The sequence below is a fragment of the Tyto alba genome, unplaced genomic scaffold (assembly GCF_018691265.1).
Source record: "Tyto alba isolate M040663 unplaced genomic scaffold, T.alba_DEE_v4.0 Super-Scaffold_1, whole genome shotgun sequence".
NCBI classification, from domain to species: Eukaryota; Metazoa; Chordata; class Aves; order Strigiformes; family Tytonidae; genus Tyto; species Tyto alba.
Genome location: NW_024881261.1, coordinates 22,094,437 through 22,106,473, shown reverse-complemented (window position 1 = coordinate 22,106,473; position 12,037 = coordinate 22,094,437). Strand labels below are relative to the sequence as shown.

General features: G+C 48.4%; 1 protein-coding gene across 3 annotated transcripts in view; it reads left to right on the top strand.

Annotated features, from left to right (window-relative positions):
- Positions 1–9,861, top strand: part of SEC31B (SEC31 homolog B, COPII coat complex component) — a 35,704-nt gene extending 25,843 nt beyond the window's left edge. For 2 of the 3 annotated variants that reach the window (XM_042785221.1, XM_042785747.1), the window contains 7 exons: positions 117–440; positions 1,475–1,579; positions 4,440–4,495; positions 5,743–5,889; positions 6,308–6,424; positions 7,205–7,276; positions 7,981–9,861. In XM_042785221.1, the coding sequence (XP_042641155.1) occupies positions 117–440; positions 1,475–1,579; positions 4,440–4,495; positions 5,743–5,889; positions 6,308–6,424; positions 7,205–7,276; positions 7,981–8,160 (1,001 nt within the window). In that variant the 3' untranslated portion in view covers positions 8,161–9,861. The remainder of the gene's footprint in view (positions 1–116; positions 441–1,474; positions 1,580–4,439; positions 4,496–5,742; positions 5,890–6,307; positions 6,425–7,204; positions 7,277–7,980) is intronic. The other variant, XM_042786258.1, reaches the window with a different exon arrangement.
- The last annotated feature ends 2,176 nt before the right edge of the window (positions 9,862–12,037 follow it).

The window sequence follows — 12,037 nt, the reverse complement described above, 5'->3', positions numbered from 1 at the left end:
TGGATACTCTAGGGTATGGCTTGGAGAAGGGCAGACTTACTAGCATGAAGAAGAACATCAGGAGTAGTTTGCACATGAAACAAGTGATGCTGATACACTCTCCTTTTCATTTGTAGCTGTGTCCCAGTCTCAGCCATTTGGGCCAGCGGGAGTCAGACCTCTTGGTCCTGCTCCCTTCCCCAGCCAGCCTTCTCTGCCAGGACAGTCCATGCCCATGACATCTCCTGTTCCACCACCTGGAACTGCCCTCTTCCCTCCAGCCTCAGTCCCATCACCTCAGCTTCCTGCAGCTTGTCCTCTCCCCGCGGCAAGCCAGTCTCCTCTAGGTTTCTCTTCAGCACTTTTCAGCTGCCCCATGAACATGGTTTACCCTCAGGGAGGTCCTGGAGCTCCATCTACTAAGCCCCTGCCAGCAGCCAGCATTCCTCCTCCTCCCACAGGTAAGTACTTCTTGCATGACTTGTGTGTCCAGAACACTCCTGGCTGTGGTTTGCAGTACATAATGGACATGGGCCTTCTGAGGTCTGGTCTGTCACCTTAAAGGCTGGATGTGATGCTGAGGCTAACCTTACAGGCACATTGTGCTGAGTCTTGGCTGTGGTGGTGAAACACAGCAATGATGACCATTTTGTTCAGCTGCTCTGTCCCCCAGGTTGTGGTTACAAGATGCTGTCTCTTCACGTTCTCATTGCACCCTTAGTAGTCATCCATTCCAGAGGGATCTGCTCTGACTGAAAGGGTGGTGGTTCCCAGGGAATGCCTGGTGGAAGGCTTGCTGATTTCACCCCTGCTTCTGTAACTTACATAAGAAGTGCATTTGAAATGCTGCTTCTCTGTCCATGGGATGCCCCTTGCTTAACTTCAGGATAAAATTCCTGTGCCTGCTGTGCTCTAGTTCTCCCCATTTTTTCCTGTTGCCATAAAGTGCTTGCCTGGAAGTCACTTCTGGATTCTTCTGTGCAGTGCTCTCAACTTGGAGCCTTTCCCCTCTGGGTCTGTAGTTTGAATCCAGCCCAGCCTACAAATACTGTGAAGTCCTTGCTAGCATGATAAAGAGTGTTGTTGGACCTAGTTTCCAGTGGATGGGCATTCCCTTTTTCTATTTCCCACAACATCACCACATCTGCTGCTTGTTAATTCTTTGCTGCCTCAAGAGACATGTTTAGGCAGGCTGTGGAGATCCCTAACAACAAGGTTGACAATCCTTAGGCTTTTTGAGCACATGCTCTCCAAGCCATATGTATTCTGAGAGTGAAGAAACTGAGGCTTTGAGGTTTGCTTCCACCTGGAATCCCTTGCTGAGCTGTGGTTAACCAAGGATAGCAAATCCCACTGTGTGAAGCCTATGGGGACTACACACTAAGGCTCGACAAACTCCTTCTGAAAAGCTATCAGGAATAGTAGACCAGGAACATTACTCACTGAGTAAAAGCTGTTGGTGATGATGACTCTCCCACCCTGCCTTGATTTTCAGGTTTCTTCCCTTGGCTAGATCCCCACGTGGATCATGCAGGTAGTACCCAGAGAAGCCTCCAGACCTGTGGAGGAGGCAACGTTGCTGCTTCCAGTGAAATGTGGGGTGTGTGCGCACGTTTTACTGTGTGTGCATGCGTGCATGCTCATTGCTATTTGTTGTTTCCTTGCATGCCTGGGGAGTTACACAGCTGAGGTAGTGGCCATACTTATCCTGAGGACTCGTAGGTGACAGCTGGGGATGTTGGAAGTGAAATGAAAGCACTGTGTTCTTATTGATGAGTTTGGGTACAGAAAGCAGGGGCTCCAGCTTCTTCCTTCTCTACTTTCCTCCAGTCCTGGAGGAATTAGAGCATTCTCAGTCTCTGTGTCCCTTCAAGCAGGTGCTAGGCCAGCAGGACAGGGAAGCAGCCCCTTTTCCTTTCTTGGTCCTCTAGGCAAGGAACAGGACAGTGGTTGTAACTCATCTTTTATTTTCTCCCTGTTACACTCCCAGCCTTACGAATGGCTTTACTTGCACTTGTGCTTTCTCCAGGTGGTTTGGAAGAGGTGGGTCTCAGCATGACCAGTGGTGGAGTATGGCTTCCCAGATAGAATGTGGGGGCTCTGTTCCAAGAGGAACTGGAAAGCCGTGTTGGATGTAGTTACAGGACAAGGTTTGACTTTGAATCTCAGTCCATCTGCTGGGGAAAATTTGGACTGTAGAGGTTTTCTGACAGACGCTTTGTACTGATTTATCCTCTTGGGATTCATTGATGATGGAGAGTAGGTATCTTCCAGTCTACGTTGTTAGTTGGGTAAGGCTCAATGTCTTAATGGGCTATCTCTGCACAGTGACTGCTGCTTGCACCAAAATTCATATGCCAGGCAAAAAAGATTATCTAGGGAGTCTAAACTTTATTTAGGAAATCAGAGTACTGGGTAGCCACTTACACCACCAAGCAAGCCTTACTGTGTGGAGTTGGACTCTAGAAAGGGAGTTGTCCCTTCAGCAGAAAAACAAGACCTCAGTGTTTCCCTGATAAAGGAAATATGATTCCATGGTAAGGATTTCAATCACTTCCTCAGGCTGAAGATGCCTTGTGGGAATTCACTGCTGGGAATTTCCCTTCTCCTGGCAGAATTTACCCCCAGTTTTAATGGCAGTGTATGGCATGCCCAGATCAGCAGTGCAAACTGGCTTCCTTGAGAGTGCTTTATTGCCTGCTATTATTGTTCTGGTTTTGATGGGTACTTTTCTTTAGCCTGGAAAGGGACTGTAAAATCACTCAGTCTGACTGGCCAAACTTACCTGATTTGGAAATTCCACAACATGATCTGAACAGCTCACGAACACATTCTCACTAGTGCAATGAAGAGAGATCTTCACTTGCAGAAATCCCATGCTCCTGGGGAGCATTAGGAATGGGGTGAAGAACAGCAACATATTGGCAGATCTCCTTTCTGGCTGGGATAATCCATGGATCCAGCCTGTGATGGTCTTGTTTTTTCTAGGACAGACATTGCTGGCGACTGCTGCCATGGGACACTCCTTTCAGGGTTGGTGAGAAATCCTCTTTCACAAGTAGCGTAGGCAAGAAAGTCAGAGTTTCACCCCAGCAAAATACAGCAGGGTCCTGTTGTCTCACGTCTGATGATTGAGTGCCTGGCTTAAAGACTATCATTTAAATAGCTGTTTCCTGTGAGGATTCAAAGTGCCACTCAGTTGGAATAGTGCCAGGATCTGCTAGACCACAGGCTCGGTGGGGGCCAGCAGAGTTCTAGGGCACGGAATCCCCAAGCTAGAAATAAGCGCCAACTTAATTAAACTACTGATCCAAACTCATCAGAGAGCAAGTCTTGAAATCATGGGAAAAGGGAGGACAAAAACAAGCTGCCAGAATTTTAATAATAAAGGTAATTAAAGTAATGAAGCACCTTTTGCGTCTTTCCCCTGTGATTTTTCAAGCTCAGTTAAGGATCAGTGGCTCATTAAGTGTGGCACTGAGCTCCAGCAATTCTGATATTGCCCCTTAGAATTATGCCACTTTCTCACAGATTATTCCTGTCTCATGGGCTTGATGTTATTAATACTGCGGTGACAAAAGAAGCGCTGGGGTTTTGTCTAGAGATGCAAGTACCCTTACAGACAGCAGCAGACAAGGTAGTTGGAATTTGACTTTTGCAGAATGATGTGTGGTCTCAAGTCTTTTGATGTCATGTTGTCTGATGATTTTTAATTACCTGTACTGAGGTTAAAGGGTAGGTACCACTGAATTGTCTGCTGAGACACCTCTCTTCTTCCAATGCATTTACTTGCTAAGTCTATTCCCTTCTAGTTGGGAAGCCAGCAAATATTGTGAAGCTTTGGCTCTGAACATGATTTTGGAAGGGGAAAATTTCAACCCACCCCTAACTTTTCCCCTCTTTATCACAGCAACCTGCATTGCTGTGGACTGCCACCATGAGGCACTCCTGCCAGTGTTGATGAGAAGCCCTCTCTCACCCATCACGTAGCCCTTGCTGTGGTACCACAGCGCTAGATTCTCTGTTTGGGGAACCCCAGGAGCTCCCTGAACCCTGACATGCACACATGTGCACGTCCTGACCAAGGTTCAGGCCTGACGCCTGTGCTGACTTCTGCATCCTGTACAAAATGCAGAAAGTTTCAGGTAGCTGCAAAAAATCTTTCTATGTGGGAGTGGGTGTGTGCCAGTTCAGTCTGATCAGACATCACCTCATGAAGCCTGTGCACATACTTGGATGCCAAGAATCTAATTAAGAAAGAGAAGCAAGAGCAGTTCTTGGGCCTGTGAGGTGGGCTTGAAATTCCTCAGTTGAAGTGGTTTGAAGGTGGAAGGAGGGGGGAGTTGGAGCCATGGGCTCTTTTGCTGAGGGAAGTTCCAAACCATGCAAGCAACCATGAATTGTTGCTGTGGCTACCTTCTCAAAGTCTGACATTTGTGTCTTGTTCTCTCTCCTGCCAGCTCAGGAATCTTGGGCTGATCCCTCTGGTGTAAGAGGCAGCCTTCAAAAGAAAAAGGTAAGCTTTCAGCTGCAATATACATTGGTTGTCTTTTAGGCAGGGAGCTCCATGCAACAGATGCATTCATATAAAAATGCTCCTGGTCATGCTCAGCAGGTCTCATTCCGTGTTTGTCTGTCTACTTCTGCATTACATGCATAGCTAGGACTGGAGTCTAAGTTATCTTCACCCTTTGCCATCCAAACTCACATGCAGTTCTCCAGGGTGGCTGTTTTGTAAAAAAGTTATCATCTGTGATGCTGTATCCTCTGTCAGTACTTCCCCGGGCTGGCTACTGTCACTTGGTTCTAGAAATACGGATTTAATCTTACCCCCTTGGCCTCAAACATTTTTTGATAGTGGGTGGGGAGATCACGCTTACTTCACACCTGACAGTTGGGGGCAGCATTTCCCCTCAACACAGTGAGACCCACAGTGATTTTCCTCAGGTGCTGATGCCAACTGATAAGGCAATTCTGCTTAAAGAAGTTGGGACAGGTGTAGCCGTGAGCTGCCTGCCATGTTGGCCCTGCTGCTCTCTACCTTGTAGCGATTGTGCTGGAGGACCTGTGAGCTGAGCTCTTTTGCAACAAATGTTCTCAGTACCCCATTTCTATGACTGCTGCCTGCTGGCAGGTGTGATGAGAAGCTTCTTTGGCACCATTCCCACCCCCCACTCCTCTTCTTTAGCTTGGAACAGACTTCTCGCCCTTTTTCTGGCAGCATAGCTGGGAACCTGCTTCAGGCTGTGCTCACTACAACAGGATTAGCCTCTTGTTAAAGCCATCTCCTTTTGATCTAGCCCCGTCAGAGTGAATCTGTCCTGACTCTCTGGCTTAGCAGGGGCATGATGAAGTGTTTGCAAGAGGATTCTCCCCCCATGTCGTGGGATTTTCCCCAACACTTGCTCTGTTGGACACTTTACTGCTGCTAATCTCTACATTCAGGACTCGTGCCATCGCAGAGGCAAGGCAGCTTTCTGGGGACCAGTGCTTTCAGGGACAACGGATCTGTTTGATTGAACAATTCCAGAGGAGTTTTGTTGCTGTCGCTTTGACTGTTCATCTAGGATGCAAGAGGAAGGGCCCCATGCTCTGAGTCAGGGGCCTGAAAGAACAGGGATGTGTTACACATCATCTTGAGAACTGGGCACTCTGCAAATTAGAAAGGGAGTTGAATTTGACTGCAGAAAGTGTAAACCACCCTCCTTACTTGGACTTTGTTTTCTTGATTTTTTTTTTTCTTTTCTTTCTTTTTACTGACAGTTGCCTGAGAAATTTACTCCTCCAGCCCCCATCACAGCTCCAGTAATGAGCCTGTCTGCTGAGCCCCAAGGGATCCATCCTCAGCTGTCCAGGTTGCAAGAATCTGGCCAGTCACCCCCAGGAGCACCCAAGGAAGGCAGCCTGCAGGTACCCAGGGAAAGTGGGGCCTTTCCCAGCCACCAGCTCCTTGTCAAGTAGAAAAACAACTCAGCTTTTGACATTCTTATTACTTGGCAGCTGCAGGGCTTATGTTGCTCCCTAGCCCTTATAAGACATCGCTGCCTGAGTGTTAGAGGAATTGCTAGGGTGGAAAATAACACCTGAGTATGGCTGTGAAAAAAGGGAGGGAGGCCAGGCAGGCTGTCAGCCTGCTGGGAGTTGGGAATCCACAGAGGCCTGAAGCTATACCACAGTCTGAAAATTATAATCTAACTGTGTTTCCAGGTATTCTCTGGGTTTGTGAAGGGGTGAAATTCTTTCTCTTCATAGCTGCAGGAAGGGAATCTACCTGCTCCAGCCTTTCATGCTCCTGTTGCATTCATACAGCTGCTTCTCTCTCTGTCAGTATCACCAGCTACCCGTGGAGAGGGTTGAGAGGAAGGAGGTGCCCCCTGAGCACCAGGCTCTGAAGGCCACATTTGAAGGGTTGGTGCAACGTTGCTCTGCTGTCGCCACTGATCCAGTAAGTCCTCCCCTCTCTGAACTTTGGCTTTTTTGTCCTCGTAGTTGTTTGATTGGTGCTTCCTTCTTTTGACTGGGAAAAGAGAGGAAGAGTCATGCCCCTATCACCAAGTTAATCTCCATCTGCCTCCTTCCTTTACGCCATAGGTTTGTCCATCTCTTGAACTGAGATGTATTTATCCACTGCTTCTCATTGCCGCTCTGGAGCAATGGTTCTGTCTTCCTGACTCTTTTCTCTGAGGAAAATAGAAGAAACAATCCAGCTAATTCAGCTTCCTTTTTCACCAGCTTGATCTGTAGATAGTTCCTGCAGAGCTGGTATTACCAGCTATCCTCCAAGCTTAGGGGGAAAGGCTGAGATATCCTGGTTGGAAGAGAAAGACAACTTTTGTGTCCGAGCCACTGTAATTTCTCCACCCTGGTTACTGGAAGGCTCTTGGCATACATGTCACGTTGCGTGAATGTATCAGGCCAGACTGCCTGGGAGCAGAAAAGCAGTGTTTGCAGCATTGTGTTAGGTTGCTAAGTCTTCCCAGAGCTTGCGGGCAACATGAAACCTTCCAGAATGCCTCTGCTTGGTGGGTGTTGGGATGTATATGTGCACAGTGAGGGCATGGCTGGCTTGTATCACAGTCCCTGGCTGGCAGAGGTTGAGATGCAGCTGAATTGTAAGGTGCTGTGGGAAGAAGAGGGGAGGGGATGGACTGAGTGAGAATGACTTGATTCTGGGAGAGGTGGCTTTGAAGCTCTGGCAGAGCTAGCAATACCTGTTTCACTTCAGAAAACCCGAAGGAAGCTGGAGGACGCATTGCAGCGGCTGGAGTGTTTGTATGAGAAGCTCCGCGAGCAGGCGGTAAGTAGATGCCACCATCCCTTGTGGTCCAGCTGGGTTCCTGATCCCACCTTTACACTCGGTTGTGGGCCTTGGTGTCTGTTCCAGTGTTACCAGCACATATCCTTTTGAGAAAGCTAGGTTGAATTCAGCCAGCCTTATCTCTTAACCTTGGCCCAGACATAGTGTAAGGAAAAGCTGGGGAGGTACCTGCAGGGTGGTTTTACCCCCAGGAAGCATATTGGCATATAAACAGGTTCCAACTGGGAAGGGGCAACTGGGGGTAGTTGTTAAGTGTGGACCTAGTGTAATCTCTGGCGTAGAAAACTCTGAAGCTGCTGATGCCAATTGCTGGAGGAATAGCTATCAAGGGAAGAATCCTTTTAACATATACCCTTTCCCTGAGTGTCCATATTAGGCCTGAACAGAGACAGGATTCTGTGCTAGATGGACCCATGACATCAGATGCATCACATATTCAAGTAATGCTGAAATGTCATTACTTAGGATCTGCAGTCACTGTAGCCCAACCTGGGTATTAGATTAATGTTTGTTGTAGGCTGGAAAAGCGAGGGAGGAAGCAGGCTATCCTTCCTGCCAGTGCTTGACTGTGTAGGTCCTGTTTGCTGAGGATGAGCTGGAAAACAGGAGGGAAGGGTGTGGAGGGAGGGGGGCCTGTGTTACAGTGCTGAGCGTGCTGACTCATTTCTGCTCCCTCCCCACAGCTCTCTCCAACCATCCTCATGGGTCTCCATGAAATTGCCCGCTGCATTGAGGCTAGGAACTACCAACAGGGTCTCCTGGTTCACACCCAAGTGGTGAGCAGCAGCAGTTTCAGTGAGGTCTCTGGTTTCATGCCCATCCTGAAAGTCCTCATGACCATTGCTGGCAAGCTGAATGTGTAAAGTGTGGAGCAGCTGGAACAGTGCACACTGAGAGCTGGTGGACTCCCTCACCTGTTGATGTGCTTCAGGTTGTGGACTGTCCTTCTGACTCTGGAGAAATAAGTCTGTGCCAGTGCCTGGAGCTGTGCTGGGCCAGCACACCTGGCCCCATCCGCTCTCCAGACAGCCCACTGGTGCCTGGGACTCCTGGAGACTGTTCTTTCTCTCTCTTCTTTCCTATTAGTCTGAGGCCGCTTCCCAGCCCAGGGATCTCAAATTTCAGGCTGTCCAGGTTGCACGGAGATTCTCACTCTTCCCTGTATTCCCAGCACAAAGGGGAAACTCCTTCCCTCCCAGGCTGATGTTGCTTTTTTTTTTTAGGAGACAAACAGGGCTGGCACCTGCAGCGCCACCAGACAGAAGAGCCTCAGGCTCTATTCCCTGCTGCAGTGTAAACTGCCCGAGTGATAACTGGGCTCCCTTGGGACCTAAGATGGAGTGTTCCTGCTCTGTTGAGTTGCAGTGAGGATCCCTCCTCTGGTTCCTCCTTTCTCTTCATTCTCATCCTTGACTCGCCTTCTCACTCCTCTGCACCCATATCCTGCTACCACTAGGACTAACAGACTGCTCTGGGCTAGCTTTGGTTCTCTCTCTTCTTCACCCAGCCCTCTTTTCATAGTCGAGTCTCCTGTTTATCCTCTATCCACCCTCGTTTATATCTTTTTCCCCCATAAGCTGCAGGCTTGAGCCCTTCATGTTTCAGGCCTAGGGCTGGTTCCCCCCTTCCAATTCCAGGGACTCTCTGATTCAGGAATGCTAGCAGGTTGGACTGTTCTGTGCACTTCTCCCCAGAGCTGGTCACATCCTGGATTTGGGCTAAAAGCCACTCGCTCTGGCTCCTGGCCTTTTTTACTTCCTCGGTGTTAGCACAGTTAGCCTTTTTCTCCCTGGTGTTATCTAAAGGCTTCTTACATCAGGCTCTTCAGACAGTCTAGGGACTTTAAGAGCAGCAGGAATTGTTCAGGTCCCATAAGGAATCCTCGCGAGCTACTCTGACCAGCACAGACTTGAGTAGGGGGAGACAGCTCATTGCTCCAAGTGTGGTACATTCATTCTGCTTGTGTTAACAGATATGTGCAGAAGTGGCTCTCAAAGGCCCCTTGGCACTATGGTGGTAGGAATATGCTGCAGGAGGTGATGCTGTCAGGTCTTGCAGGTATGGCTGTGCTGAGGCTTTTCATCACTCTGGCATTTCCTCTTGGTTAAAATAGATGAATGAAGCATATCTGTCCTGGGGAAGAAGTCTGGGAAGGCAGATGGGATTTTAGGGCACATTTGTGTGTGTGTCTTTTCCTCTTTTCCTCCCTCCTTGCCTTCCTCTCTCTCATCCCCTTTCATGCTAACAAAGCAGCATAATCCTTGGGCCCGAGCTGGGAGTAAGGCTTCTTCCTGACATTTGGCTGCAGCCAGCCCCTGTTTCCTCTGCTTGCTGCTTGAGTGATAATTCCATCATGGGCCTGTGGTTCAGTGACTTATACGAATCAGCCTGCTCTACCATGAGAATTAGGAGGGAGGAGAATCAGAGAAGGGAGGGAGAGGACACGTCTCATTCTCTCCTTTCCAGGTCAAAGTGCCTCCTTGTTGCTGCTGTGTTGTTTCTATTGCTGCGGTTTGATGCACTGAGAGATTACAGAACAGTGAAATAAAAGCTGTGTTTTGTGATGCTGCTAGCTTTTTTTTTGTAGGCTTGTCCCCTCTGGCTACAGGGGACTTCCTCAGTCTTCAGGGCCACCCACTGAGAGCCGAGTTCTCTGCTTTGGTGAGGGGGGCAACTGAGAACAGTGTGGGGCAAACCAGATTCTGGGCTCTGCTGGTGTGGGCAGCAACTGTCCTGGTGTAGAGACTCAGGCCTCACCCACTCCCTAAGGCTGCAGGGTCAGAGAACTGATCTCCAGATCACCGATCTCAGTTGTGACTGTTTGTCTGCATCAGACACAAGAAGGTCCCTGGGATGACTGAGGTTCTCCTGGGGAATCACAGCATTGTTGGGGATTTTACACTTGACATTGGGAGTTGAGAGTATGTCAGTAAGTAAACAGGGAGCCCTTAATGAGATCCTCTCGTGTTGGAAATCAGTGTTACACCACTGAAGCCATGCCACTTAAGGATGAGGATCTGACCTGTGTGGAAATCAGATTTATACTATTGAATTATCAGTTCTTATCATTAGTTAATAACTTCTGAATCTGTTGGCTGATTTCCTTTAAGCTTTTAAGGAGGTAAGGCTGAAGTGAAACATTGGTACTGAGATAAAGTCAGGGGGGAATCCAACTAGCTTCTGCAAAAAGATTGAAGTAATCTCAAAAAAATTTTGTTTTCTTTTCGCTGGCTAGCTAATATATATGTACAGGGCAGCCAGTCAGTACACATGAAACTGAAATTTGCAGGACTCTCTTACCTGGCTTGTGATTGGAAGACTTAGGAGGAAGTAAAGGTTGAGAAAGATTGTTTGGATGGAGAAAGATTGTTTGAATGGGGAAGATTTGAAGGGCCATTGCTGGGAAGGACCATGGTTTATGAGAGTTATGGGGTATTATGGACACAGCATGTGTTCAGGAAAAAACAGCATTTGTTAGTTCTGCAGCTGGCAGAGGCAAACACCAAGCATAAGGGAGTCTTGCAGAGCTTTTGCAGCCCATCTTGGGATAAGTTAACAACCAGTCTGGCCTCCCAGCTGTCCTCCATCAGAGAGATGCAAGCTGATTTTCAAAGGCAGCATTTGTGTTATCACCCCTTCTGATGCTGTGCAAGTGAGCAGGTAGCCCTGGAGGCAGCATTTGCTTAACAAGTATATAAGGAAAGTCCTAGCTTTCTGAGGTCATTTAACAAGCTTACTATCTTTTAGATTCTGTGTTCCTAGATCCAGTTGCAGTACCCTGTGCAATCCAGCCCCTCTCTTTAACTCAGCCCACTCGTACCACTGAGAAATAAGCATGGATTTTCCATGTATTTCTCAGATGCATTAGACTTTAGTTCCCTCCAGCATGCACAGCTACCCATGGACTCACACAGAGACTGGTTATTTATCTTTCCTTTGCTGTGAGTTCTTCCTCCTTGCCCCTTTGTCCCACTGTTGCTCAGTTTTGCTTCAGGTTTACCCCAGCAAGTCCCTAAAACTCTTGGTAGGGAAATGAGGCACAGGGAAGTGAGGTGACCCACTTGAGGATCTTTGAGAGGCTTGTGGCAGAAGCTCCATCTCTGGGGCCCTGGTGTAGTATATGTCCTCGCAAGCCCCACTGGAAAGTGCTTCTCTTTTTGTAGCACTATCTCTGCTGGCTGGTACCAGCTTCTGGTCTACAGACAGTGGCTCCTCAGTGTTACCTCCTCCCATGTAGGCACATGGTACCACAGCATCCCTGTGCCACTCAACAGAGAAAGTGTTTTCTGTTAGGTGAGAAGGCCTTTGGGTTAACAAAGAATTGGGGGGGGTGGTAGGAAAGGATCCTTGGACACAGAGAACAGAGCTCTAATCCTGTTGCAGATAACATCATGTCTGCAGGCTAGGCTTGTGTGTGTTTGGGGGAGCTGGAGGGGCAGAGATTGTTAGGCAGTATTTGTTTGTAAAGCCACTTACTCTGAAGATAATGCTTGCACTAACTTCTATTGAGGGAGCAGTGTGAGTCCCCACAAAGTCCTTTCCCAAAGTGTCTTTGAAGCCAAGAACCCATTGAAAGGAAGAAAGGCCAAGAGAGGGGATTAGTTTGTTCAGCAGCTGTGAATTTCAGTGGGAGGCTGATGAACTCCAAAGTCTTTGTTGAGATTTTTTTTGTAAGGAGCCCTGCTGGAGGGAGAGACCCACACGGGGCGCGGCCTTAGACAAGAAGGAATCCGAAGCGGC